The sequence below is a fragment of the Hyaena hyaena genome, unplaced genomic scaffold, assembly GCF_003009895.1.
Source record: "Hyaena hyaena isolate Hyena2069 unplaced genomic scaffold, ASM300989v1 scaffold_443, whole genome shotgun sequence".
NCBI classification, from domain to species: Eukaryota; Metazoa; Chordata; class Mammalia; order Carnivora; family Hyaenidae; genus Hyaena; species Hyaena hyaena.
The window spans coordinates 1074644-1102280 of record NW_024081075.1 but is presented as its reverse complement, the minus strand read 5'-3'; the positions used below and the strand labels follow the sequence as shown (position 1 = coordinate 1102280).

General features: G+C 63.2%; 1 protein-coding gene across 4 annotated transcripts; it reads left to right on the top strand.

Annotated features, from left to right (window-relative positions):
- Nucleotides 1–424: 424 nt before the first annotated feature.
- On the top strand, nucleotides 425–27285 carry PLEKHG5 (pleckstrin homology and RhoGEF domain containing G5). 4 transcript variants are annotated; one of them, XM_039253234.1, is made up of 22 exons: nucleotides 425–491; nucleotides 1352–1428; nucleotides 17203–17332; nucleotides 18785–18887; nucleotides 19276–19333; nucleotides 19668–19759; nucleotides 20207–20343; nucleotides 20618–20763; nucleotides 21230–21415; nucleotides 21491–21679; nucleotides 21981–22076; nucleotides 22421–22471; nucleotides 22624–22773; nucleotides 23093–23203; nucleotides 23330–23479; nucleotides 23571–23708; nucleotides 23878–23997; nucleotides 24656–24788; nucleotides 24874–24989; nucleotides 25071–25246; nucleotides 25963–26739; nucleotides 27019–27285. In XM_039253234.1, exons 1-22 carry the CDS (start codon nucleotides 488–490, stop codon nucleotides 27026–27028), a joined length of 3150 nt encoding a protein of 1049 aa, XP_039109165.1. In that variant the 5' UTR covers nucleotides 425–487; the 3' UTR covers nucleotides 27029–27285. The 4 variants fall into 4 exon arrangements, with proteins under 4 accessions (XP_039109165.1, XP_039109166.1, XP_039109164.1 ...); XM_039253235.1 differs by lacking the exons at nucleotides 425–491; nucleotides 1352–1428 and adding an exon at nucleotides 11172–11273 and having other exon boundaries at nucleotides 20696–20763; XM_039253233.1 differs by lacking the exons at nucleotides 425–491; nucleotides 1352–1428 and adding an exon at nucleotides 11172–11273.
- Nucleotides 27286–27637: the final 352 nt, after the last annotated feature.

Sequence of the window (27637 nt, the reverse complement as noted above, 5' to 3'; positions counted from 1 at the left end):
GTACCTTCCCGGCCAGGAAGAACAGCAAACTTGCCTAAAATGCCTTTATTTCCACTTGCCAAGGATTGAGAAAATGTCTCCTGAGCGCCAGAGGTGTTTTCATTTGAGGTGTCAGGGAGGCTGAGGGCGTTGGGGGACGGGGACATCGCCTCACCCTTCCGGCGGACACCCCGCGAGGCAGGGTGCAGGGTGCGCTCAGCCTGGCGCGGGGAGGGGTGCGCCGTGAGCACCGCAGGGACAGGGACGCGGGGGGCGGGGCGCGGTGGCCCGTAGCCCCGCCCCAGTAGGCGGGGCCTCCGTCGGGCTCCGCCCACCGCCCACCTGCCCCGCCCCGCCTCCCGCCGCCGAGGGTCCCGCGGCTGCGGCGCTCCGGCCTGTCCCCCGGCACCCGGCTGGCGCCCGCCCCCCGCCGCCGTCGCCCGCCCCGCTGGCCGGCCCGTGGCGCCCCCCGCCCCGCCCGCGTCCCCGGCCGCTCGGCGCCTCCTCCATGGGTGAGTGCGGGGCCCCGGTGCGGCCCCGGCGAGCAGGCCTGCAGATCCGCTGCCACCGCGCCGGCTCGAGGAGGGGCGCGGGCGGGGGGCGCCGCGTGCCGGCGGGCCGGGCGGGGGGAGCCGTGGGGGGGGGCAGGGCGAGCTCCTTCCCCTGCTCCGGGGAAGGCCTGCTCACGGTGGGAAGTGGACGCCGACCTCGGAGTCAGGGCGGTGGGGGTCCAAACTCTGTCCCCATGTTGGGGCCCTCTGTAGCAGCACCCCTACCCCTGACCCTGCACGCTGGCTGCGGCGGGCAGCCCCTCGGCCCCTTCCCTGCCCCCTCCGCTGCTGCACCCCAGCCCCTAGGAAGAGAGGCAGCTTGGAGGGGGCCAAATTCTGGGTCAAAGATGGACCAGGGGGTAAAGGGGACACCCGGGCCTTTGAGGAGGAGTCGGTCCACAGAGGCAGTGATGTGGAGGGCAGGGGGTAAGAAGGGATGGTGGACTCAGCAGCCCTTTGGGGATCCCCCAGGAAGTCTGGAGCCCCGCAAGGTCACTGAGCTACCCCGCCCCCCACTAGTGGGACAGAGGGAGGGAGCAGCTTATTTCCAAAGACGTTTTCTCCCCATGGAATCTGGATAATTTCCCTGGGGAACTGCAACAAGAAAAGGGCTCTGCAAACAGATTCCCAAGCAGATAAGTTGGCATTTAAAAGAGAAAGGGACACTGACCTCCTTTGAAGGGAGGATTGAGGAGACAGCTCCACCCATCCTCTAGTCTGGAGGCCACTGGGGCCCCAGGGCCCGCCTGGGTGCCCTGGCCTGGGACGCAGCCTCCCTGGGCCCCACCTGACTGATAACCCTCTGCTTCTCTCCTCTGCAGACGACCAGAGCCCGGCGGAGGAAAAGGGACTGCGTTGTCAGAACCCCAACTGCATGGACAAGGGGCGAGCAGCCAAGGTAGGGAGGACGGAGGGCCCGGGTAGCTGGGGGCAGAGACCACAGGGCTCTCTCTGCGGGCGTGGTCACCCACAGTGTCCCCTGGGTGCAAGGGTGAGCAGGGCCGCAGGGCGCCTGGTTTACAAGGCAGAGGGGCGGCCCTTGGCTCAGAAACAAAATGGGGGGGACTTCTGTAAGAGCAGGGGAGCAGGGGCACCCCAAAGCCCTTTCCTGCACTGCAGTCCTCGCGGTGACAGGAGCTGTGGCCCCACGTCACAGATGAGGAAGCTGGACCCAGGAAGAGAAAGGACGCACCCCCCCCACCCCACCCCCCGTCCAGGCTTCGCCCCAGTGCCCAGCTGGTCCTCTCTCTGGAGCACTCTTCAGGCTTGGGCATGGGTCAGGGACACACATGGGTCAGGGACTTGGTGAGAGTGGCCGTGCCATGGGAATGACAGAGGGAAGGAGGGACAAACTGGTCCTGAAGCGCCAGGCCTTGGGATCGGCAGCAGAGCAGAACAAGAGGGAGAATGATAAATATCGTCGCTGGGCACTCCTGTCCATTATGGGCTGGGCTTTGAGCCACACGCTTTCTGTGCCTTATGTACTGTTTGTGGCAGCTCTGTTGGGAAGGCCTGCGCGCCCCCTTTTCCAGATGAAGATACCAAGGTTCAGAGAGGTCCTGTGACTTGGCTGAGGCCCCGCAGCTCATGAGAGAGCAAGCCAGGGCTTTGAACTCAAGCGTGGCCCCTTCCAGCACGCATTTGAGTGACCATGGTAATGACTGCCAGCTCTTCCTGTGTCAGGCCAGGGAGCTGAGGACTCACTGTCTCCTCCTTCTGGCCTTCTGAGATCTGTCCTGTCATTGTTATTTATAGATGAGGAAACTGAGGCTCAGAGAGCTAATGGCTCACCCGAGGACACACAGCCAGGATGTGGTGGAGCTGGGATTTGAACCCAGAGCCCAGCTCTGTGTAATGTCAGAAGCTGTGTTCCTACCCACCGTGCAGCTCAGCTCTGCCAGCTGCAGGAAATCGAAAATGCCACCCTCCCAGCCCCCAGCTCCCCCTCCCACCCCCCTCCACCCAGACACATGCTCATACATTCTGCACAGGAAGACCAGGTTAGAAGGAACACGGAGGACTGTTATGGGGGCGGGGACAGGAGGCGGAGGCTTTCAGTTGCCGTGGTCACCGGGCAAGGGGGTGGCTGTGATGTCAGACACAATCTGCTGGCGCGGATGGTGCCTGGCATTGGGACTCTGGTGTTGGCTGGTTGCCTCTCTCCCAGATGGGGGCTCCTGGCTCCTCAGCTACCCCCAGCATACATCCTGCCAGGGGCCTGCAAAGCCGGGGGGCCCCTCCTGTGGGTATTTGCCCCTGGGGCAGGTCCCCAAGCCGCTGCAGGCAGGCGCAGAAGTGAGGCCAGTGAGTTGAGAGCTGGTCTCAGCGAGTGTGGGTACTCGGCCGCCTCCGGGTCCTAGCTCCAGCCCAGCCCTGGGCTGCCGGGAACTCGGCATGACTGCCGTTGGCCAGAGGGTCACCCAACCCCGCTGTGGGAGAGCCCAGGTCCTGGGCTCGTGAGACCCGCTGTAGGACAAACGGCACAGACTCACTGTGGGGCCAGGGACGCCTGAGTGGGCAGAGGGGCTGGGCGGCCGGTGTGGGAGGGCATCCTGGAGGAGGTGGAAGTAGGGAGAGGCAGAGGGGAGGCAGGGCTGGTCCAGGAAGGCGGGTCGGCCACAGGCAGGAGAGCAGAGGCAGGGCAAGGGGTCTAGCAGGCTGGAGCAGAGAGCCAGAGGAGAGGCGAAGGACATCCTGCTTTGCTGAGAAAGAGGAACAAAGCATGTCCTTGATGGTGACAGTCACACGCCGACCAAGACCAAACCTGCTTGTGCACCCGGTGGGCATTAGGGCCTCATGCTGGTCTCCCAGAGCCCTGGAGAGCTCAGGAGGAAAGCGAGTGGAATGAGGCTCAAGGGGAAAGAGCTTTTGCCCACCTTGCACAGCATGGCTCGCAGAGCTGGATCTGGAGGGGGATCAAGGGTCTCGTTCTCGCACCTTCCCAGTGGTGCTCAGAAGGCCAGCAGTTTAGGACCAGCTTTTTAATATTTTTTTTTTAATTTCTAGGAGAGAGAGAGAGAGAGAGAGAGAGACAGCGTGAGCAGGGGAGGGTCAGAGAGAGAGGGAGTCACAGACTCTGAAACAGGCTCCAGGCTCTGAGCTGGCAGTCAGCACAGAGCCCGACGTGGGGCTCGAACCCACGAACCGCGAGATCATGACCTAAGCGAAAGTCGGACGCTTAACCAACTAAGCCACCCAAGCGCCCCTAGGACCAGCTTTTTAAAGGAGATGACGTCACTCGTTTGTTCACCGAATGCGCTTGTGGCGTCTGCTGTGCAGGGCCCAGGTCTAGGCCCGGGAGCTCCTGGAGTGGACATCCTAGGAGGGGAGGAGTCAGGACTTGGGTTTGACAGACTGGTCCCCGGGCTTTTTAAACTTCACCCTGTCGTGGGTGCTGGGGCTTCTGAGATGAAGCAGCCGCCCCGCCCCCTACCTGTTGTCCTGGAGCTCGTTCTGGGGGACAGGCTCCCGGAGGAGGCTGCTGGCGTCCTGAGGAAGGAGGAGGCGTGTGGATGGAGGGAAGCCTAGTGAGCAGAGGGGCATGCTGGGGCTATCTTTTTTTTTTTTTTTAATTTTTAATGTTTTATTTATTTCTGAGAGAGAGAGAAGCAGCGTGAGCAGGGGAGGGTCAGAGAGGGAGACACAGAAGCAGGCTCCAGGCTCTGAGCTGTCAGCACAGAGCGCGACGCGGGGCTCGAACCCACGAACTGTGAGATCATGACCTGAGCCGAAGTCGACGCTTAACCGACTGAGCCACCCAGGTTCCCCCATGCTGGGGCTATGTGAGGAGGGAGCTGGGCCGGGGAATGGGTGCAGGGAGGCAGAGCTAGACAGGGAGTCCCGTGAGGTCAGGGCCTCGGAGATCACAGGAGAAAAGGATGTGCGGAGTGGCTCACACCTGTGAGCTCCAGGGTCAAAGCCTACTCCTGTCCAGCTGTGTGATCCTGGGCAAGTCACTACACCTCTCTGATCTCAGTTTCTTCATCTGCAAACAGGCTTCTTGAGTTGTGGGTAGGATTCAACAGGGCTCAGATGTGAAGTGCTTGGTGTGGATCGTGGCATGATGTAGGTTCAAGAGAATGCTAGCTGTTCATCTGCCACGGAAGGGGAGATGAACCCCCCCCCCCAGAGCTGAGACCTCCCCAGATTCCATCCCAGACCCCAGCCAACCCCACCCAGCATGGCAGATGTTGATGGCACATCTGTCCTGTCCCAAGGGCAGGTGGGGCCCGGAGTCTTGGGAGGCGCAGAGATGAAGGGAGTGCTCCTTCTCTCTCTCAAGGAGGCCCTGGTGCTGATACAGTGAGAATCTGGCCCTCCTGCAGAGTAACCACAGGACGGACGGGGCCTGGACTCCCCGACTCCTTGCTGGGCCCCCTTGAGCTGGGTGCTCCGGTCAAAGTCTGTGCAGGGCACTCCAGGTCACAGGGGACATGGTGGAGGGATTTCACTGGCCCAGGGGACACTGGACCATCACATCTGAGGGAACTGAAGACTCAAGGGTATTTATCCTGGAGATGGGACCCTCAGGGCATCATTCTCAAAGGTAATGTTTCTAGCAGCCACCATGCATTTATTCAGTGCCTAGTATGTGCCAGGCTTTCACGCCTCCCCAAAGGGATCCTCCTGTCCTCACACCCACCCGATGCCATAGGGACCACCCCATCTCCACTGGAGCCATAGGATACCTTGAAGCAGAATATGCAAGGCCAGGCCAGGATTTAAACCAGATCTGTCTGTCCCCAGAGCCTCCCATTTCTAAGGAGCTATCAGGAGGAAAGGGAGGTGAGTTTTTCTGCTTGGCTCCAAGGGCCCCGGGCAGGAGGGGAAGTTTCCAGCAGCTGAAGCTGCTTCCCAGTGTAGCGGCTATGAGCATCCCATTCCTTTTTTTTTTCTTTTTCTTTTAGGTAAATGTTTAATTTTCATTCAAATATTTGGTGTTTGTGAGCACCCCATTCCTAGAGGTATTCAAGCAGAGTGGACATTGGATTTGATGACTTTAGAATTCCCTTCCAGTTTAACAATAGGTTGTGAGGTGGCAGGGATGAGTCAGGGGAGGTGTGTCTAGGGGAGGGGTGGCCCGATGAAGACCAGTGGACACAGGGCAGAGGAAGGGGTGGATCTGAGATCCTTGTGGGGAAAGAATGGACAGGATGTGGTGAATAATGGGAGAAGGAGTCACCTATTCTCCAGGGCAATGCTCTGGGGATGAGAGGTGGGGGGCCAGGGCGCCCTTGAGAATGGCCAGGTTCTGGGGATTTCTGGGGGTGACTTTTAGATGCTGGCCAGCTGTGGACAGGTCCCATCTGCAGCTGCAGGCAGTAGCAGGACTAGGGAAGCGGTGCAAACGGAAGTGCTGGGCTTCTGCTAAGTACGTCTGGGGACAGCGGGTGACGGCTCAGGGTGCCTGGCCCAAGAGGCAGGGACAGAGGATCCACCACGTGTGATGTGGCCAAGATGAGCTGTCGTGTAGTGGGCCCGGCCCCAGCGGGGTCAGTGCTGCCAAGGAGGGCAGGGCCTGCTGGGAGGGGGACCCGGCAGCCTCGAGGCCCTGGACTGGTTCTGGGTTTGGAAGAATGCGGGAGGGCCTGAGCCCAAGATCTGCCCCAAGTCCAGCGCCCCGGGCCCCCTCCGTAGTGATAATTAGGGAAGGGGGTGCTGTGCTGGGGCCGGTCACCTCACTCCTCTGGCCATACTCCTGTGTCCTGGAGCGCTCCCCGCAACCCCTGTGCCAAGCGCAGTTATTCTGAACCTAGGCAGCTGGGAGAGGGGAGCCCGGAACCACCAAAGGGCGGAATGGCCCCCTTTCCAGCCACGCCAGGCACGGGCTAGGGAAAAGGAGGGGGCGCAGAGATAGGGGCCCCGTTTCTCAGGCGCCGCGGAGGGCACAGTTCAGAATCCAGCGGAAGCGAGCCTGGCTTGGGGCGATTCCCCGGCCGGCTCGGCCTGCGGGTCCCTCGGCCTGCACCCCCACCCCCTGGGGCTCCTCTCTCCGGCCGCGATTGCTTCCCGCCCGCGCGGGCCCTCGCCGGGGGCGGGCGAGCTCCCGTCTTCAAGCCCAGGTTAAAGCTCAGGGACTTGGACCGTTCCGCCCGTTTGTGCAGAGCCTGCCCCCTCGGGGACAGTGACGGCCCCTCCCTCCCGGCCCCGCAGCCCGGACCCTAGGCCACCCCCCAGCGCCGGCCGCGCTTCCTTCCCGGGCTCCCTGCGCCCCCCTCGCCAGCCGGGCGCCCGATGGTACGTCCCGGCCCGCCCAGGTGGTAGCGCCCGCGCCGGCCTACCGTAATTCCCCTACGTCCCGCGCCCCCCGCCGGCGCACGGCCGGCCGAGCGCGCCCCGCGGCTCCGGTGCCCCTGGCTCTGAGAGCCCCTCGGGGCTTTGGCAGCCCTGGCCCGAGCCCCAGCCCCAGGGGAGGAGACCCATGTCCCTACGGTGAGTCTCCAGGGGAAGCTGCGGACGAGATGGGGCTGGGATCGGGATGGCTGGGGTTCCGGGCTCCGAGACTCCCGCCGAATTAATGGACAGAACCGGGAGGAAGGGTTCGGCCCAGTCCCAGGGCTGCGGGTGGGTATCGATGGGCTCCACTGGCTCTGCCTCCATTTGCTTGACGGTGGAATGGGCTCAAGCTCCCGCCGCCACCGCAGTGACTCCAGGGCGGGGTTGGCTCGGCGCTACGGCACTGCGGAGCCTATGGGGACCCGTGGAGTGAGGACTGAACAGGGCGAGAGGATCCTGGAGTGGGCTTGGCGCCGGGCGCTGGGACGCTGCGGCGACCCTGCCCTGTCTGCGCGCCCGAGTTGGTCCGAGGCGGAAAGTCGCCTCGAGGCCGGCAGGGGGCGCGCGAGCCTGAGCCTCCGGCAGTCTGGGCCGGCCGGGACCCGCTTGGGGGAGGGAAGAGGGAGAAGACCCATGAACCCGGAGAGGCCCTGGCTTGCCTTGTTCAAAGGCGAAGAAATGGAGGCCGAGGGGGCCCTGGGCCCTACAGATTCCGCAGTAACCTCCCCCAGGTTTGCGGGGCTGTAGGAGGAGTTTACTGTTCTTTTGCCCTTGGGCCAGCCAGGGTCCAGGCACATATTCAAGCCCAGGAGCCACCCTAGGTGGAATATTCTAGAGAACTGGCCCTCTTTGCACAGATGGGTAAGGGCAGGGGTAGGTGGGACCCAGAAGCGGGTCTTCTTGGACCCGAGGACCTGGCACATTCGTGCAGGCACCGGGCAGGAGGTGAAGGTCACTGACCACGGCCCCTGCCTCTGTCCCTAACACTGGGGCCCAGCTGGACTACTCCCTGGGGTGGTAGGGGCCTTGCTGGCCTCTGGGGCCTGTGTAGTTAGCCCGGCCTGGAGAGCGGTTCCCTGCATCCACCCCTGCTGTCTGCCCAGCACAGGGTAGGGCCTCAGGGCAGGTTCTGCCTCCAGGTGGGCTCCAGAATCCAAGGACAAGGGGTGAGGCCCAGGCCTAGGGGAAGGGAGGGGCCGGGTGGGCTGTTTGGAGCCAGAAGAGCAGCCTGGCAGAGCTGGCCCCACCCTGGCCAACTTGCTCAAACACGCAGCCTCCGCCCCTGAGTTTCCAAGGTGCCAGATGGGGCCTTGGGGCCAGTAGGCTCCCAGGGGAGCTTAGCCCGGATGGGGAGCCCCTGGGCAGTGGTGTCGCTCTAGGCTGGTCAGTTGTGGGCTGAGCGTGGAGCTGGCCCCAGACCTCTGCTCTCTCCTCCTGGACAGGGAGCTCCTCTGTCCCAGCAAAGACCAGACCGGGTCCCCCACCTGCTGTGGGGGTGGACCGCCCCCCAGTCCTCTGCTTTTCTGGGTTTGGGGAGATGGTGCTGAGGGGGGGGAGCGGAAGGGGGCCTCTGCCTTGTAGACTCCATTATTCATCAGCCCCAGCATCTGGTTTCTGAGTATCAGTTTCAACAAGCCAGTCCTGACTCATGAGCCTGGAGCTGGGGCTGGGCTGGAGAGGGGCCCCCTCCCCAGGGAGCCAGGGCCTGGGACTTCTTTGTCCTGTGCTTGGGCTATTTCAGCTCCCTCCCCTAGAGGAAGTGGAGACCCAGGAGCCTGTGGAGGCCTCCTCCCTCTGCTGGTGCTGGGGGGGGGCTCCTTTCCTCCCAGAACTCTGCAGCTTCCTTGACCCTCCTTCCCTCCTGGCCCTGGGGCCCTGGCCTTCTGAGCCGCCGGTCCTCTGCCTTGGCTGGAGGAAGCAAGCAGCAGCATGACTTGGGGACGGCCAGGGCATGGTCACTCAGGTGACCTCCGGTGACCTACCTGGTCCAGCCCCCATGGTTTCTGCTCCACGTGACCTGGAAACCCTTGGCCAGCGGGATCCCCCTGAACTGGCTTTGGGACCTGCCCTGTTCCCGGGCGGGTATAACTGAAGGCTCTGCTGTCAAATCACTACTCAGCTGGCCCCGCACCCCTGCCTGAGGCCCCTGGGTAGTGGTCCAAAGCACAGTGTCCCCACTTTCCAGCTGGGACAAGCCACTCAACTTTTCCAAACCTCAGTTTCCTCGTCTGTTAAGTGGAGATGGTAACAGTGTCTCTGCCTTACGGTCCTTGAGAGTAGTGAACAGGATTTGCTGCCCCAAACCCCTGGCACGGGCCTGGCATTTGGGAGTGCTCAGCGGTCAGCCTGTAGGGCAGCAAGAACAGAGAATCTGTGGTAGAAACCGCCCTGCCCAGGCCAGCAGGCCCAAGGTCATGGATGCTAGCGAGAAGAGGTCCTACGGTCAGACAGTGGGGAGTGTTTTGCTGACCACTGGCAGCAGGAAGGGGCATCCCTCGTGACCTTCTCTGGCATGAAGTCCCCTCCTCTGCCTTCTTCCGTGTGTTCTGATCTAGTCTACACTGAGCACCTGCTGGGTGCCGTGTGGGCCAGACGGCCAAGGACCCCGGCCTCTGGACAGGATATTCTAGCGGGGAGGGCTGGCCATCAAGAAGTGAACAAAGGAGTCAAACAATTTTAGGTAGTTTTAGATGCTTAGGAGGAAAGACTTCGGTTTAAGGGGACTGAAAGTGAGAGGTGTGAGGGGCGACTTATTTTGAGAGGAGGTTAAGGCCTTGTCGAGGACGCGGCATTGAAGTTGGGACTCGGCCCAATCCAGCTGTTGCAAGATCAGGGGCACGTGGTTCCAGACAGAGAAGACCGAGGTGCAGGTGCTGAGCTTGGGGAGTCGTGGGGACGAAGGCAAGCCCGGATGGAGACCAGCCCAGCGCGAGGGGCCGGGCCGGAGGGGAGGCCGGAGCCGGCCCTGCTGGGATTTATTCTAAGCCCCTGGAGGGTTTTAAGGGCGGAGTGACGTGTTCAGGTTTTAGTTTTCAAAAAGATCTTCAAAAAAAAGATTTTCAAAAGATCTGCCTGTGGTGTGGACAGTGGATGGCCTGGGATTTGGAAGCGGGGGTGGTCCTTGAAACCTTGGTGTAAACTGCTGTCTCAGAGCCATCTTCAGAGACCCTGCCCTACTCCCCCCTCCGCCTTCCCCCTTCCCCCCCACTCTGTACCAGATGCAGCAGGAGCTGTGTAGGGGGTGGGTAGGGTGATGACATCACGTCCCCCTGCAGCACCGGAGGTACTGAGCCGGGGTCCCAAGGAGGCCATTCCAGAACACCAGAGTCAGAAGTCGGATTCAGTCCTGCCTGTAGACTTTTGTGTCACTCTGTCCCCCAGCAATAAATGGGGATAGTAGTGCCCGCCCCCACCTCTTGGGAGTGAGTGTAATCTACAGCGGGGACCCCACCATCACCCCCCAGTCCTGGTTCCTGTAATCCAGGGCTCCGAATAGCCGCCCTGGTGATGGGGCTGGTGGAAGGGACCCAGCCTGGAGCAGCAGAGATCTCCGGAAAGCCGAGTTGGGCTCGCGGGCTTTCCTGATGCTCCCTCTCACCCAACCCCTGGGGGCTCCCAAAGGACGACCCTCTCTGCCCTTTACCTGCCTGCCTATCACCCGCTGCCTCCGCCTGTGGTCACCTGGAGCCCTCCGCTCCTCTGCCTTCACCGCTGGCCTGGGCAGTGGGAGCAGGGTCCCCCAGGCCCAGGCTCTGAGGCTGGGGTCTCCAGGACTGTGGGCAGGCGCCAGGGTACCGCTCCGGAGGCTTCTCAGCACTGGACGCGGCCCGGCCGGCTGGAGGTCAGAACAGAGACAGGTGTCCCGGTTCTGGTCCCCCCCTCTTCTGCCACCAGCTTTTGGGGAGTTCCCTTGGGAGAGGGAGAAGGGGTCCAGAACCGAGGTTCTGAGGCGGGTCTCCAGGGCTGAAGGGAGGGACCTTTGAGCCCCAGACGTCGGAGTTGGAGGTGGGGTGGAAGGCAGGGCGGAGCGGGGCGCCCGCGGGGCTGGGCGGGGGGGTTGGGGGGGGGCGGGCAGGGTTTTGCTGCCAGGGCGGGGCCGGGCCGGGTGTCCTCATTCTGGGAGCTCCCCGAGGCGCAGGGCTGGTCCGACGGGGCCGCCCGAGACCCGGCCCTTTGCGGCGGGGGCGGGGCTGGGGTCGCCGCGGAGCCGCCCCGGGGTGGCGGAGGCGGGCGGCGGCCCGGCGGGCGGGGGCCGCGGGGTCCCGGCGCGCTCGGCCGGGGGCGGGCGCGGCCGCACAATGGCAGGAAGCGGAGCCCCGCGCTTTGTCCAGCGGGCGGCGCAGACCGCCGCTTCCTCCGGCCGCCATGGGGACGGGCCCCGGCGTCTCCGGGCGCCGCGCGGCCTCCAGGCCGGGCCCCGGGCTGCCCTGTGGGGCGGAGGGTCGCGCCCGCGACGGTGAAGGCCAGGTACGGGGTGGGGCGGCGGGGCGGGGGTGCGCGCGACCGCCCGCCCCGGGGGATGTTCCCCCCCCTGCGACCGAAGGGCCGGGGCGGCGGGGTGGCCCGCCAGCCCTTAGCCTTTTGTGTCTGGGGCCGCCTCCGGGCTCACCTGTGGGTCCCAGGCCCTGCGCTGGGCCCCCGTCTCCCTTCCTCCCTCCAGGCCCTGCCCACACCCCCCTGCTCCAGCCTCTGGCCCCAGCCGCTGTGGGAGTGGGGAAGTCTGACCCATGGTGTCGCATCCCCACCGTGCTCCCCAAAGGGCCCCCTCTGTTGTTTGTAAAGCGGGGGTCCATTGGCCGCCTTTGAGGGTGCTGGGTGATCTGGCTGTTCCATCCGGTGGGCTCTCCTCTCTGTGGGTTGAGTCCTGGGTACTCTCCCTGGGCGCTGCTGCCCCCCCCTGCCCCCCCCCCCGGCAGGGGTGGTGCCGCCCTCAGAGGGTGGCCCTGACTGTGACAAGAAGGTGGAGAATAGGCACCGTCGCCTGAGAGCAGGTCCAAGAGTCTGGCTTTGGGCAGGGACCGCCCAGTTTTAGCGCAGGGGGAGACCCTCCTCCCAGAGGGAGCTGTGCCCTCCAGCAGTTTTCGATTGGAGATGTGAGAAGGGGTGGGGGAGCAGAGTCAGAGCAAGGGGGCTCGCGCATTCCGGCCTGAGCCTCCCAGTTGGGCTTGGGGTTCTCCCTGGGGGCTCTTGGAAGTTCATCAACCCGACCTGTTGAATTACGTAGAGAAACAGCCCACCTGGTTCAGATCCTGGGCCTGACCCTCACGTGCCCTGCTGTCCCTGAGGCTGGGGGCCTCCAGGAGGATGGAAGCAGAGGAGGTCACCACGGGCTGGGCGCTGGCTGCCATCATCAGTAGTAGTGGTAGTAACAGCAGTAGTAGTAGTAGTAATGGAAGGAGTTCGCCAGAGCCTAGCACAGAGCTGGGAAATGAATCCTCCGAGTGTCTCAGGGAGACCAGGGCCTCCACAGGGCAGGCGCCCAGTAGGTGCTCAATAAATGTTTGTTGAGTCCTGAATCTGCTGTCAGTCACAAGGTGACTCCTTGTGTAAAATCCGCTGCCTGTACATTAGATTGGTTTAAAACCAGGATTGCGGCAGAGAGCCAGGGACCTGGGCTGGAAGGGTCCCCGAGGCTCCCCCCAGGACCCTCCAACCCAGCATGGCCCCTGCCAGGTCACCTCCCACCCACTATGAGACTAGGGCCTGGGTAACCTGCAGGCCTGCGGCCCCACCGCTCTGTGCCAGGGCACCAGCAGGGGAAGCCGTCAGGGTGGGAGGGGGCGTCTGTGCCAGGCTGGATGCGGGGGGGGGGGGTGGCTGCCTGGCTGGTAGACTGTGGGGCTTCTGGGAAGAAGGAGCTACTCTGGCCTTCCCCAGAGTCACCGTCAAGAGGAGATGCTTGCAGCGGGGCAGGGGCGGGGGTGGGGGGCTCCAGAATCGGCAGCGCTGGTGCTGACTTCCATCAGGTAGGGCATAGTGGTTGTCACAGTTTAGTAGGTGAAGTGAAGACAGCAACAGGTGCCCCTCACCCCTGCCCAAAGCCCCAAGGACACCCTTGAAGACCCCTGAGAAGGGTGTGGGAGTCGGGAGCACCTGGCTCCCAGGCTGCCATTGGGAGTCTGGGCCGTGATGTCTATCACACAGGGCTGCCGTGACCCCCTGGTCAGTCCCCCGGGGCCGGAGGACGCCTCAGCCCGCCCCCTGCTGGCTGTCGCTTCTCTGCCCATGTTTCTGGGTGGCTTTGTTGGTTTCCTCTCTGATGGAGGCCTGGGAGGAGGACACAGGAGCCCAGACAGTCAGCATCAGACTATGATTGCTTCCTCTTGCCTCCGTTCCCCCCAGACTGCTGCCCCCGAGGCCAGCTCTCCCCCTGCCCCCCCTCCCCCCGCCGCTCCTCTCTGCCTCTCAGCCACCCAGGAGATAGACGGGGTGAACGTGCTGGAAATCTAGGAGCTGGAGCTACACACGCTGGGTTCAAGTCCTGGCTGCACTGGCTGTGTGACCTCCAGCAAGTGATTCGAAACCCCCCTGAGGCTCGCTCTCCTCCTCTGTAAAATAGGGGCAGTCGTGGCCCCTGCCTCCTGGGGCGAGGAGCCCTCCGCGCAGCCCCGGGCACACGGCGACCCCATTATAGACATCAGACTTGTTCTCCTTCCCTTTGGCTACTTCCTCTGCTGTCTGCAGCCCGTCTATCCTCACCATCTGGCACCTTGAGAACCTCTGACCCGGCTCTCCCCAGACAAAAGCCTTTGAGTGACCCTCCATCACCCTGATGAACAGACTGAACAAGTATTCACTGAGTGGCTGGGAGCCGAGCAACGGCAGTGAGTCGGACAGACTAAAATCACTGACCTTGCAGGGCTGGCGAGCTGGGGGGGCAGCAGAGCGAAAGAGGCTGGTCCATGGCGGAAAGGACACCGAGGGGACAGGGAGTATGGAGGGGCGTTGACTTTAAAGTGTTGTTGTTCTTTAAGTTTTTTTATTTATTTTTGAGAGAGAGAGAGAGAGAGAATGCACGGGGGAGGGGCAGAGAGAGAGGGAGTGAGAGAAGCCCAAGCAGACTCTGCGTTGTCAGCGCAGACCCTGAACCCACTAACCGTGAGATTATGACCTGAGCCCAAATCAAGAGTCGGTAGCTTGGCGGGGGAGGGGGTGGGCGCCTGGGTGGCTCAGTCAGTTATGTGTCTGATTTTGGCTCAGGTTATGATCTCGTGGTTTGTGAGTTTGAACCCCACGTCGGGCTCTGTGCTGTCTGCGCAGAGCCTGGTTCGGATACTCTCCCCCCCACCCCCCTCCCCCACCCTTCCCCTGCTCATGCTCTCTTTCTCTCAAAATAAGTAAATAATAGTAAAAAGTCAGATCGAGCCACCCAGGCACCCTCAAGGAGGGGCAGTGACTTTAAAGGGCTGTCACTTGTGGCTGGGGAAGAGCATTCCAGGCTGAGGGAGTAGCAGCTGCTCAGGGCTTGGAGGGGAGCACACTGGAAGCAGCATGTCCAAGAAGCCAGGGGTGGCGAGTGGAGCAGGGTGAGGCGGGAGGGGAGGGCCGGGCAGGAGGCCTCGCTACCCCCTACTCTCCCCGCCCCACAACCACCATACAGGACTCTGGCTTTTACTGGAGTGAGATAGGAAGCCGGTGAGGGTTTTGAGGAGGCGTATGTGACTCCTGGTTGAACAGGGGCCACTCTGGCCCTTCACGGAGAACAGGGTGCAGGGCAGATGGGAGCAGAGACTTGTTCTGAGGTCACTCTGAGAGGTGACTGGGATGCCCACCAGGGGGCAGCAGTGGGCTAATGAGCATGGCCGGGTTGAAGCTACAGACCCTGAAGGGAGAGCCACACTCATTGTCCCACTGACTGGATGGGGGTGTCACAGAAAGGTGAGAGGTGACCCCTGGGATTTGGGCCTAATGTATTCGTTTCCTGGGGCTGCAGTGACAGTGAACCCCGATGGGGCGGAAAGCTTATTCTCTCACATGTGGAGATCCACAGGGTATAGTAGCCGCTTGCCTCATTCCCACGTGTCGCTCTTTCTGCCTCTGCTCTGCGTGTGTAAGGACCCCGGTCACGGGACTGCCCCGTACGCTCCATGGTGACAGACTCCAGTGTGACCTCATCTCGACTAAAGGCGTCTGCGAAAGCCCTGTTTGCAGATGAGGTCACATGCCGAGGTACTGGGGGTTAGGCCTTGACCTGTCTTTTTGAGGGACACAATCCAACCCGTACTCCCCACGCCACGGGAAGGCCCTGCCATTGGCCGAGGTGCAGTTGGAGGTATTTCTTGGAACCCAAGGGGGGCATGGAGAAGGTTGTCCTGGGCGAGGACCCGACTGAAGATGTACCCCCGGGAGCCCTGAGCACGAGACAGCTTTTTGGGTCACGAGATGCTGGGTCCGCAGGGGATGGGATGCAGAGAAACAGGTGCGGGAGGCAGGCAAGGGGGCCGAGGGCCGCAGCAGAGCCTGGGGCCCCGGGGACCACGGAGGAGGTGGCGTGCAAGGGGCCACCTGTGGCAGTCTGGCTCCTACGAGTGGACCTAGAAACGGTTCGGGAGGTGGGGGGTGCGCCTGGGCGGCTCAGTTGGTTAAGCGTTCAGCTTCTGCTCACGATCTCACGGTTTGCGGGTTTGAGCCCCGTGTCAGGCTCTGCACCTGCTGGGGATTCTGTCTCCCTCTCTCTCTCAAAAAAAAAAAAAAAAAAAACTTAAAAAGTTATTTAAAAAAAACAAAACATGGTGGGGACCCAAAATGAGAGGGTCTGAGAGGGAAGAGAAGAAGTAGATCATCTTTGTTGTGACTGTTGCAGTCATGTTTGATTGAGGCAGACGTCACCTGTGGATGTGAAAGCCCTGGAGTGTGAGATTGCCGGGAACAGGGTGTCTCAAAGTATCTCCCCACGGGCTACTTATTCATTACAAAGAGGAGAAGGTTCTTTACGCTGTACCGCGAGGCCCCCAAGGGACCCACTTGGAGCAGCACCGAGGAGGGCACAGTCCACTCTCTCGTGTCGCTGCCCCAAATGCTCAGCCTGAAACCACCCAAGGACCTCCAGAAAGATCTCCGTGGAGGGGCTTTCTCCCAGACTGCTGGCTCGAATGCTTCCAAGACATCAGGGTGATGAAAGAAAAAACAAAAAGTGCAGAGAACTTTTTCTTAAAGGGATAAACAGATACAAAGAACGCATGTGCAAATCTTGAATTGGCTCCCATAGGGGAAATAATCTATAAAGGCCATGGTTTAGACGGGCAGGCTAATGCAAATGTAGACCTTGGAAGGATCATATGCCAACGCTGTTTCCCGCGGGTGCCCGTTCATGGGAGAACACCCACGCTCTTCTGCGCCAGGGGAGGGGGAGATGACAGAGGAGGCCAGTGTGACAAAGTGTTCACGACGGGGGAAGGTAGGAACGTGTGTGGATGTCATTATACCGATCTTACAATTTTCCATAGGTTTGAAATATTTAAAAATGGGAAGTCAGGAAAATACGCGAACGAGAACCGGGAGGGAACACCAGGAGGTGGTCAGGATGGAGACCTCTTCCACCGGGTTTTCTTTCGCTGAAAGGGAATGAGAAAAATGGAGCCGCAGGTGGAGAGGGGGAAGACCCTGTCTTGAGCCAATAGACTGGGAGCCTGATGCCGTAGGGGAGGGCAGGGCTCGCCGGGAGGTGGCCGGGACTGGAAAGCCCCCAGTGCGGGGCAGGCAGGTGGACCTGTCGGTTCCCAGGGGCACAAGGAAAGTGGGCAGCAGAGGGGTCAGAGGTAGGCTGTGGGAGCCGAAGGGCAGAGAAGATGTGGCAGTTACCCACAGGGCTGGGGGAGAATGTGTACGGGCTGCACAGTAAATACAGTGAGTGCTGGTGGGGGGCTGGGGGGGGGGGCAGTGCCCAAGCACCCAGACTGCCAGCGCCTTTCCCTGACTCCCCCTGACGCCCCTCCATCCCATGCGAGGTTGGCCATGCAGGGGCCAGACAGGTCACAGAACGTAAGAGCAGAGGGTCTGGAGGGAGGACAGGAGGGGGTTGCCGGTTCCAACACTGAGCTGGCGGAAGCACACGGCAGCCCTGAGCATTTCGGGGTGCCCTTCCTGCCTGCGCCCCAGGAAAGGGCCCTGGTGGCAACTGCCTCGTGGTTCTTTACAGGCAGTCTCCCCTCCACCGTCCGTTCCTCTAGGGCAGGGGTGTGCTTTTCTCTGCGCCCCTCAGAGTGGACACACAGGGGAGTTTGGGAAGCGGCTGCAGAGTGAATTAATGAGCCTGGGGCCCCCTGGGGGGAATGGACCGTCGGAAAATGAAGAGCAGTCCTCGGACCGACCAGGAGCCCCACTGTGCCCCGCGGTGGTCGGGGGGGGCGCTCTGTGGGGGCCCAGTCCGACCCGCCTCTCCCTCCGGCCTCGCAAGGTATGCCACCACGCTGACTGCCAGCAGCTGCACCGCCGGGGGCCCCTCAACCTCTGCGAGGCCTGTGACAGCAAGTTCCACAGCGCCATGCATTATGACGGGCACGTCCGCTTCGACCTGCCTCCACAAGGTGAGCGTGGGTAGGGACCCGGCCTGGCGCGGAGAGTTCCCAGAGCAGCCCCCGACTGCCTGTCCAGGGGCACAGTGTCTTGGTAACTGTTGGAGCTGTAACAGGCCCATCAGAAGGACAGGAGTCGGGGCGCCTGGGCGGCGCAGTTGGCCAAGCGGCCGACTTGGCTCAGGTCATGATCTCACGGTCCAGAAGACTGAGCCCCGGATCGGGCTCTGTACTGATGGCTCAGAGCCTGGAGCCTGCTTCAGATTCTGTGTCTCCCACTCTCTCCACACCTCCCCTGCTCGCGCTCTGTCTCTCTCTCTCTCAAAAATAAATAAACATTAAAAAAAAAAGAACAAGAGTTAACTGTAAATCATGAAACCCAAGTATGTTGTGGCCCCTTCTGTGCTACAAGTTTTTTAACAAGAGAAAAGGTTGGGGGACTGTGCCCCATGTCAAGAGCAGGCCTGTCTCTCCCGGGTTCGGGGTCCTTCTTCCTGGGTCTGCGTCTCCCTGTGCCTTTCGCCCCGGGCCAGCATGGAAAAGACCCCCTTCTCCTTTTCCTCCGGGCAGGGGACTGCTGGGCAGATCCTCCAGTCCTCCAGCCAGGCTGCTGGCAAGCAGGGCCTGCGGGGGCGGGGGCGGGGGCGGGGGCGGGGGCGGGTCAGAGGAGCTTGTAGAAGGGAACCAAAAACCCTCCTGCTGAATGGGGACCTGGCCCAGGCCCAGCACCAACGGGCTGTGCTGGGGTGACTTACAGGCATCTGAGCCTGGCCAGAAATGCCAACCCTTTGTCCCCCTTTTTAGCTGGTCAGAGGGACAAAACGACTCTCCCCCTCTGCCTGCTGGGATTCTGGGTGTGTTCACAGTGGTGTTGGGGGCGGGGAGAGGAGGCCTAAGAGAAAGAGCCATAGACTTTGGTCCTTTCCTGCAACATTTCCCAGAGACAGGGCTTCCTTATCCCTATTTTATTTTATTTTTTATTTTATTTATTTTATGTTTTTTTAATTTTTATTTTTAGGAGAGAGAGAGAGAGAGACAGAGTGAGCAGGGGAGGGTCAGAGAGAGAGGGACACACAGAATCTGAAGCAGGCTCCAGGCTCTGAGCTGGCAGTCAGCACAGAGCCCGACGCTGGGCTCGAACCCACGAACCGCGAGATCATGACCTAAGCGAAAGTCGGATGCTTAACCGACTAAGCCACCCAGGCGCCCCATCCCTATTTTATAGAAGGGTAAACTGAGGCCACAGGTTTGGGGGCAGGGCATCACCTGGGATGTCATCCCAGGGCGGTTGTGTCCTTTTGAGTCTAGGGACGGATGGATGATGAGCAGCGACTGAGCTCCTCTCTACACAGACCTGAAGGGCCCTAGTTCGTCTGGGGGTGGGGCCTTCCCAGGATCGGTAGCAGGCTAAGTGGCAGCCAGGGAGGGAACAGGCGTGACCTTTCCTCCCACTTTACCCCAAAGGCTCTGTCCTGGCCAGGAACGTGTCTACCCGGTCATGCCCCCCACGCACCAGCCCTGCACTGGACCTGGAGGAGGAAGAGGAAAGCTCTATGGATGGCAAAGGGTAGGTGGTCAAAGCGGACACCTGAGGGATCCCAACGCCGGATCTCAGATCAGAGATCCAGGGACCAGAGGCTTCCGAGGACCTGACTGGAGACCCCTCCATGCCCCTGTGGATGCCCTGATTCCTTCCTGGAGGAAGCGGCCCAGCCTGGGCCAGCCTCCAACACCGTAGAACAGACTCCTCCTGACCAGGGACCACTGGGTGTGACTCCTGGGTTGGCCACCAGAGGGCGCCCAGCCCCTCGTGGGCCCTGGCCTGCCAGAGCCGCACCTGAGTTAGTACCTGATCACTGGGGTTAGCCAAGAGCGGGCAACCAGCCAGAGCCTATTCACATCCCACCCTGGTGCGGGCCCACCCATGCCTCCAACCTCTGCCCTCTGGCCTGCAGGGACCGGAAGAGCACAGGCCTGAAACTCTCCAAGAAGGCAAGGAGGAGACACACAGATGTAAGGAGCCCCCGCCCTTCCTGGGCCCTTTCCTTTCCGTCCCCAAGACTGGGCCTGTCTGCCCTCAGCTCCAGTACTAGGAACGGGGCCTGGAGCGAGTGGGTCCCGCCCTGGCCAGCCTGCCCTGCAGCCCAGTACTGCCCACCTGCGCCGGATGGGAGATGCTACAGCAACTCCTCCCTCGGGCGAGAGGGACACTGGGGGCCTCCTTGGGACCGGGGCAGGCTGGGGAGATCCCCGGGCTCACTCCCATGCTGGGGTTCCCATCCTGCACCCTGGTGCGGGGGAGGGTCAGAGACCAGGGGTGCAGAAGCTGAGACCCACGCCCTTTCAGGACCCAAGCAAGGAGTGCTTCACCCTGAAGTTTGACCTGAATGTGGACATTGAGACAGAGATCGTACCAGCCATGAAGAAGAAGTCGCTGGGGTAGGGCTAGGTGGGGCCGAGGCAGGGGGAGTGGGGCTGGGGGTGGGGGTCGGGGCTTCTTGCAGGCGTAACTGTGTGTCTGTGTGGCAGGCGTAACTGTGTGTCTGTGTGGTGGTGTGAGTGAGCAGACCCGCCTGGGGCTTCCAACATGTGTATGTGTGGCCCAGTTCCTGGATGTGGACCAGCACGTGACCATGTCTGCCCTGGTGTGCAAACATGGAAGCGTGAGGGCCTGAGAGCCCTGGCTTGCGTGTAGGCCCACGTAGGAGCTTGTGAACCTTTGTGGGCAGGTGTGGGAGTAGGCACACCTGTGTGTCCTTGTACCTGTGTACGATCCTGTGGGTGGCTCCCTTTCCCACTGGTAAGGTGGGGTGGAGCTGGGGCCATGCAGAGGGTGGGGGGTGGTGTGCCTGCCCCCTAACATCCACACCTCCCATCCTGGGGCAGGGAGGTGCTGCTGCCGGTATTTGAAAGGAAGGGCATCACACTGGGCAAAGTGGAGATCTACCTGGACCAATCCAACACACCCCTTTCCCTCACCTTCGAGGCCTACAGGTTCGGGGGACACTACCTGCGGGTCAAAGGTGAGCCGTGAGCCTGGCGGGCAGGGTGGCTGCGGCCTGGCTGGGCCTCCCGGGGGTGGCTGCTGCTTCCCAGGCTCAGATTCCCATTGGCCATGGCCCTGAGCTTGCTCATTACCATACAGGTGTCTCTGCTGGGCCCTGGCAATGGGTGCCGGCCGGGCGGGGCCTCGGGGGAGGGCAGCTGGGCCTTGGTCGGGATCCTCAGGAGAGAGAGGTCTGCGGTCCCCTCCTCCTGGGTGCTGAGGACCCTTCTTTGCCCCTCCTGCTGCCCCAGCCAAGCCGGGGGAAGAGGGGAAGGTGGAACAGGGGGTGAAGGACCCCAAGTCCCTGAGTCTGCCAATCCTGCGGCCAGCCAGGGCCCGGCCCCCCTCCCCGGAGCGCGTGGACCCCCAGAGTCGCCGGGAGAGCCTAGATATCCTGGTGAGAGGCTGTGTCAGGCTGGGGGCAGGGAGGGGCCTTAGAGGGGAGGTCAGCTGGGGCCCTCTCCTCTCGGGCTTTCATTTCCCCTTCTGGAAAATAGAGCTGGCTGTGAGGATGGGGTCCCCAAGATAATGGGTCTTGTCTCTGGGAGTCTGCTGGTGCCCGAGGAGTGTGTGTGCGCGCGCACGTGCGCATGTGCTCACATCCATTTGGAGCTGTGCTTATAAGGGCACCGAAGTGTGCGTGTGGCTGTGTGGTGCTTGGGGCTGGACGGTGGGCCAGACGCATCTGTGCCTGGATCTTCCAGCCCCCAGAGCAGTGTGGATCTCTGAAGAGGTGGCATCCTGGGGTGGGAGTGCAGAGACCCTCCCACATCCCAGCTTCCCTGACGTCCTGGAAACCCACCGTGGGGTGAGGTCTCCGGGAGCCAGGGGGCACCTGGCCTTGACCACCATCCCCTGGCCAGGCCCCTGGCCGCCGCCGGAAGAACATGTCGGAGTTCCTGGGGGAGACGAGCATCCCTGGGCAGGAGGCCCCCACGCCTTCCAGCTGCTCTCTGCCCAGTGGTGGCAGCGACAGCTGGAAAAACCGGGCAGCCAGTCGCTTCAGCGGCTTCTTCAGCTCAGGCCCCAGCACCAGCGCCTTTGGCCGGGTATGTGGGCCCGCGGGCCCTGGGGCAGGGCGGCTGGCGGGCCGTCCCCGACCCCAACGGCCGGTCTCCTTCCAGGAGGTGGACAAGATGGAGCAGCTGGAGGGCAAACTGCACGCCTACGGCCTCTTCGGGCTGCCCCGGCTGCCCCGCAGGCTGCGCTTCGACCACGACTCGTGGGAGGGGGAGGGGGACGAGGAGGAGGAGGAGGAAGACGCCTGCCTGCGGCTGGAAGACAGCTGGCGGGAGCTCATCGATGGGCATGAGGTGGGCACGGCCGCAGCCCTCAGGGAAAGGGGGACACTTCCCTCCGCCTGACGGGGCCCTTCCAAGGACCCAGCGACAGGTGTTCTACCCGCCAGACGGCCGTCCCCCTTAACTCACTGTGGGAAACTGAGGCAAGGAGCACGCAGTGTGTTGCTTGGCTGTTTCAGTGGCGGAGGAGGGCGCGGGACTCGGGGGACCTCGCGTTTCCCCGGGAAAGGGAGGTTGCCTGCAAGGTGGCTCACCCCTCCTGGCCATGCGGGCACCTCTGGGACTCCCGGCCAACCCCCTGCACTTCCCGCAGAAGCTGACGCGGAGGCAGTGCCACCAGCAGGAGGCGGTGTGGGAGCTCCTGCACACAGAAGCCTCCTACATCAAGAAACTGAGGGTGATCACCAACGTGAGTGTGGGACGGCACCCTGCCTCCCTGCGCCCCGGAGCCTCCCTCTGGGGGCCCTGGACGGGGTCTGGGGCTTTGCAGAACAGGTCAAGGAAAGTTCTGGGCCGGTTTGCCAAGTTGGCTGACCGGTGGGCTCACTCTCAGCGCCCGCCTCCAGGCGGGGACGGGCAGGCTGGCTCCCGGGTGGGCAGCGGAGGCTGGGCCTCTCCCGAAGGGGTGAACCGGCTCTGTCCCGGGCCGCTTCAGGGCCTCCTGGGAGGGGAGGGGTGGAGGTGAGCCTAAGAGCCTGGGCGGGGCACGGGACGCGCCCACGCCCCCAGCTGCAGCGCTCCCTGCCCCCACAGCTCTTCCTCTGCTGCCTCCTGAACCTGCAAGAGTCGGGGCTGCTGTGTGAGGTGAGGCAGGCCCGGGGCGGGGTGCGCGGAAGAAAGAGTGGGGACGGCTGGGGCGGGGCCTGCCGCTGGGGGCGGGGCCCGGCGGGGGCGGGACGCTGGGCCGGGGGCGGGGCCGGCGGGGCGGGGCCGAGCGCACCTCCCGCCCCGCCCAGGTGGAGGCGGAGCGCCTGTTCAGCAACATCCCCGAGCTCGCGCGGCTGCACCGCGGGCTGTGGGGCAGCGTGATGGTGCCGGTGCTGGAGAAGGCGCGACGCACGCGGGCGCTGATGCAGCCCGGCGACTTCCTCAGAGGCTTCAAGATGGTACGGGCACCGGCGGGGACCCTGCGGCAGAGCTGGGGCGCCCATCCCGCCTGCCCAGCACCCCAGCCTCCCCCGACCCTGGCCCCACACGACCCCTAGTGGTGGAGGCAAGGAATTCCGAGTCGGTCGCCCGGGTTTGAAGCCCACCTGGCCATCTGCCCTTCCTACCTGGCGGAAGATCATTTTGGAAACGGGTGATACACTCGCCACCCCCTGGGGTGGTTGCGGAAGTGCAGTAAGGGAGGGCCTGTGAGGCTCCCGGCGCAGGGCCTGGCCGCGGAGAGCGCGCGGTAACCGTGCCTGTTCCGTCCCGCGCCAGTTCGGCTCCCTCTTCAAGCCCTACATCCGATACTGCATGGAGGAGGAGGGCTGCATGGAGTACATGCGCGGCCTGCTGCGCGACAACGACCTCTTCCGGGCCTACGTCACGGTGAGGGGTGGCCGGGATGCAGGTCGGTGGGCCCACCCCGGCAGCGGGGGGCGCGGGGCGCGGGGGGCGTGGCCTGGGGCCCGGGGGCGGGGCGCGCCCTGAGCCCCGCCCCCGCCCGCGCCGCAGTGGGCCGAGAAGCACCAGCAGTGCCAGCGGCTGAAGCTGAGCGACATGCTGGCCAAGCCCCACCAGCGGCTCACCAAGTACCCGCTGCTGCTCAAGTCCGTGCTGAGGAAGACCGACGAGCCGCGCGCCAAGGAGGCCGTCGTCACCATGGTAACCGGGGCGGCGGGTGGGGTCCCTCCGCAGCTCAGCTCGCTGGGGCTCGCAGACCCTGGCCCTGAACCCTCCGTCGCCTGCCCCGCAGATCGACTCCGTGGAGCGCTTCATCCACCACGTGAACGCGTGCATGCGGCAGCGGCAAGAGCGGCAGCGGCTGGCGGCCGTGGGGAGCCGCATCGACGCCTACGAGGTGGTGGAGGGCAGCAACGACGAGGTGGACAAGGTGGGAGCCCGTCTGTGCGGGGACCCCTGGCGCTGCCCGAATGGGGGAGGGGCCCACCTGGCAGACAGGCACCTATGCTGGGAACCTTCCGTGCGGACTCTCAGCCGAGAAGGGGAGTCAGACCCTGACCTCCCTACACCTGCCCCCTCCCCCCGCCCTCAATCACCAGCTCCTGAAGGAATTTCTGCATCTGGACCTGACAGCACCCATCCCTGGCGCCTCCCCGGAGGAGACTCGGCAGCTGCTGCTGGAGGGGAGCCTGAGGATGAAGGAGGGGAAGGACAGCAAGGTGAGTCCAGGGGCTGCCCCAGGCCCCGGGGCCCCTTCCCCATTCCCCTTGGCCCTGTGCGTTTGGACCACCTATCCTGGGCACCTTCTGGGCCCTAGTGAGTGGTTCTCAGCTGCTCTGGCAGTGGGTGGCAATTCAGGAAGGAGTGATTTTGGTCTCATGAGGACTGAGGATCTGCCTGCCATTTACTCTTTACAGATAGGGCAGCAGTGCTGCTGCCGTGTGGGTTCCCGGTGGGAGGGAGGGGACCCATTCCAGGAGCAGGCCAGGAAGAACCCAGAGCCTTGCTCCTGAGCCGTTAATCCCAGGTGCTTACCCCAGAGCCTGCAGATTGTGGTTTTCAAGTCACTTCCCTCTTTCTCTTTAACGTAAACCCTTAACTGAAATAAATGACAAGCGCGTAGCTCCATGAAAATGCACGTATGTAGCTCCAACTTGCCCTTCATTTTAATTTTATTCCCAGGTTCGTGGGGGGCAGGGAGCAGGGAGGGTGTTTGACAAAATCTGAGGGCCCCATGACGTCCCCAAAGTGCAGGCAGGAAGGGCTTGTGTGGGGCCCCACCCAGGAGAGGGTGTCACAGCAGACAGGCTTCCGGCCTGAGACCCTGGCCCTGATGCCTGGCCCTGGCCGGCTCCCCTTGTCCCCCCCCCACCCCAGATGGACGTGTACTGCTTCCTCTTTACGGACCTGCTCTTGGTGACCAAGGCAGTGAAGAAGGCCGAGAGGACCAAGGTCATCCGGCCACCACTGCTGGTGGACAAGATTGTGTGCCGGGAGCTCCGAGACCCTGGTGAGGAGGTGGGGGCGGGGGAGGGGGCTGTGACGGGCGGGGCCTGTGGCCCTGGCTGACGCTGATGGGAGCCCCTCCTCACCAGGCTCCTTTCTCCTCATCCACCTGAACGAGCTGCACAGCGCCGTGGGGGCCTACACGTTCCAGGCCAGCGGCCAGGCCTTGTGCCGTGGCTGGCTGGACGCCATTTACAACGCCCAGGTGAGAGCCGAGTGGTGGGCAGGTGGGTGGCCAGGGGGTCGCGTGGGGGCTGCTGCTCACCACCCCCTCCCCCACCTGCAGAACCAGCTGCAGCAGCTGCGTGCCCAGGAGCACCCAGGCAGCCAGCAGCACCCGCAGAGCCTGGAAGAGGAGGAGGATGACGAGGACGAGGAGGAAGGCGGGGAGAGCAGCACTTCCGCCGCCAGCTCCCCCACCATCCTGCGCAAGAGCAGCAACAGTCTCAGCTCCCAGCACTGGTACGCGCGCCGGGGCCGCTCGCGGGCCAGGGCAGCGCAGGGGCTCCGGCCCAGCACTCCTGACTCCAAGGCCACTGACGCTGGGCACAGGCCCGGGCACCCCCCCCCACCCCCCAAATGGCTTCACGCTGTGGCCACAGTGTGCAGGGGAGGGTCCTGTCTCCCACCAGAGTCCAGGCAGGGGCGGCAAACGGTTTTCACCTTGAGTGCCGACCCTGATCCTCCTGTGCTAGCTGGGTGGAGCGGAGCCGAAGGTTCTTTCTTTTTCAACGTTTGTTTATTTTTGAGAGAGAGAGAGAGCACACATGCGCTCAGGGGACAGGCAGAGAGAGCCCGAGACAGAGAATCCCAGGCAGGCTCCGCACTGCCAGCGCAGAGCCTGGCGCAGGGCTCAAACTCTCGAACCGTGAGATCATGACCTGAGCTGAGATCAAGAGTCAGACGCTCACCCGAAGCCCCCCGGGCCCTCCTAAGCTGAGGATTCTTCCACTGTGTCCAGCTGGAGGGAGGAGCGTAGTGGTGACAGACACCATTGTGGGTGTCTATGCTGTGAGCACAGGGTTGGGAGATCTGGGTCACAGGCCACATGCGTGCGTGTCTGAGCCTCAGGCTCCGGGAGGGCAGAGGCTGTGGCCCTCCGCGTTGCTGAGCACCGGCTGCGCCAGGCCATCTAGGCCTCCTGGGGCTGGGCTGACTCTCTCCTCCCGGCCCCACAGTGCCTCAGACGGCTCCACGGAGACCCTGGCCATGGTCGTGGTGGAGCCTGGGGAGCCGCTGTCCTCTCCCGAGTTTGAGGGTGGCCCCTTCAGCTCCCAGTCGGATGAGACCTCTCTCAGCACCACTGCCTCGTCGGTCACACCCACCAGTGAGCTGCTGCCCCTCGGCCCCGTGGATGGCCGCTCCTGCTCTGTGGACTCCGCCTACGGCACCCTCTCCCCCACCTCCCTGCAAGACTTTGTGGCCCCGGCCCCTGTGGCGGAGCCAGCGCCCCGGCCCCCAGAGTCACCACAAGCCCCCTCGCCCCCACCCTCGCCCCGTCTCCGCCGCCGCACCCCTGTCCAGCTATTGCCCCGCCTGCCCCACCTGCTCAAGTCCAAATCTGAGGCTAGTCTCCTCCAGCTGCTATCAGGGGCCACCGCCTGCGGAGCGCCCCCGGCCCCCAGCCGCAGTCTGTCCGAACTCTGCTTGGCCGTTACGGTCTCTGGCACGAGGACTCAGGGCTCCCCTCGGGAAGCTGGGCCCAGCTGGGTTCACCGGGGGGCGCCCGGCCCCGGCAGTGGCCCCAAGCCATCAGAGCTGGAGGGCAGAACCAGCTGCCCGGCTGGGGAGCCTGAAAGACCCCCCAGGAGGGGCAGAGAGCTGCCCTTGGGGACCTCACCCAGGATCCAGCCCGAGCCCCACCCAGGGATCTCTGCCCAGCACCGGAAGCTGACACTGGCCCAACTGTACCGAATTAGGACCACCCTGCTGCTTAACTCCACGCTCACTGCCTCGTGAGTGGCCTGGGGTAGAGGGCTAGTGGCCCAGTGTGTTGGCAGTGGGGGCACTGAGCCCCGGGGATGGGTAGGGGCTTTGTCATGGCTGGGAGCAGGTGGCATTAGGGGATGGGGATGGGAGAAGGGAGCCCGAGATCTGCTTCAGAGCCTGAATGGCCGCGTCTGTAGTGGGGAAGGGGCCTAAGGATTCCAGTGCGGCAGGGAGGGTGCCCAGAGCCCCTCTGGAAGTGGCATTGGCCAAGGAAAGACTGTCTTCTCCCTTCCTCTCTCTTGCAGGGAGGTCTGAGCAGAGGGAGGCCCCCAAGGGTGCCACTGACCGAGAGACCGCAAACAGCATGCCTTCTGGGGCATCTGGGTCCCTGCTCCAGCTGCTGCCTGCACAGTAGCTGGAGAGCCGGGCCGGACCCCCGATTTGCACTTTGCCAGACTGGATGGAGGTGGAGGAGCGCTCAGCAGAGCTCCAGGCCCGGGCTGCAGGACTTCCTCAGGACCCCCAAGGCCACCTTCACTAACCTGTCCCCGCCCCCCCCCCGACCCCTGCAGGGTCCCTTGTTCGCTGCTCCCCCAAGTCACCAGCTCCAACCCCCTGGGGTGGGCTCCCCGGTGGCCTTTCCCTCCCCCACCCTCCTCTGGCCCCAAATGGGACATTTGCTCTCCTGTGNTTGCACTTTGCCAGACTGGATGGAGGTGGAGGAGCGCTCAGCAGAGCTCCAGGCCCGGGCTGCAGGACTTCCTCAGGACCCCCAAGGCCACCTTCAGTAACCCCCCCCCCCCCCCCCGACCCCTGCAGGGTCCCTTGTTCGCTGCTCCCTGAAGTCACCAGCTCCAACCCCCTGGGGTGGGCTCCCCGGTGGCCTTTCCCTCCCCCACCCTCCTCTGGCCCCAAATGGGACAT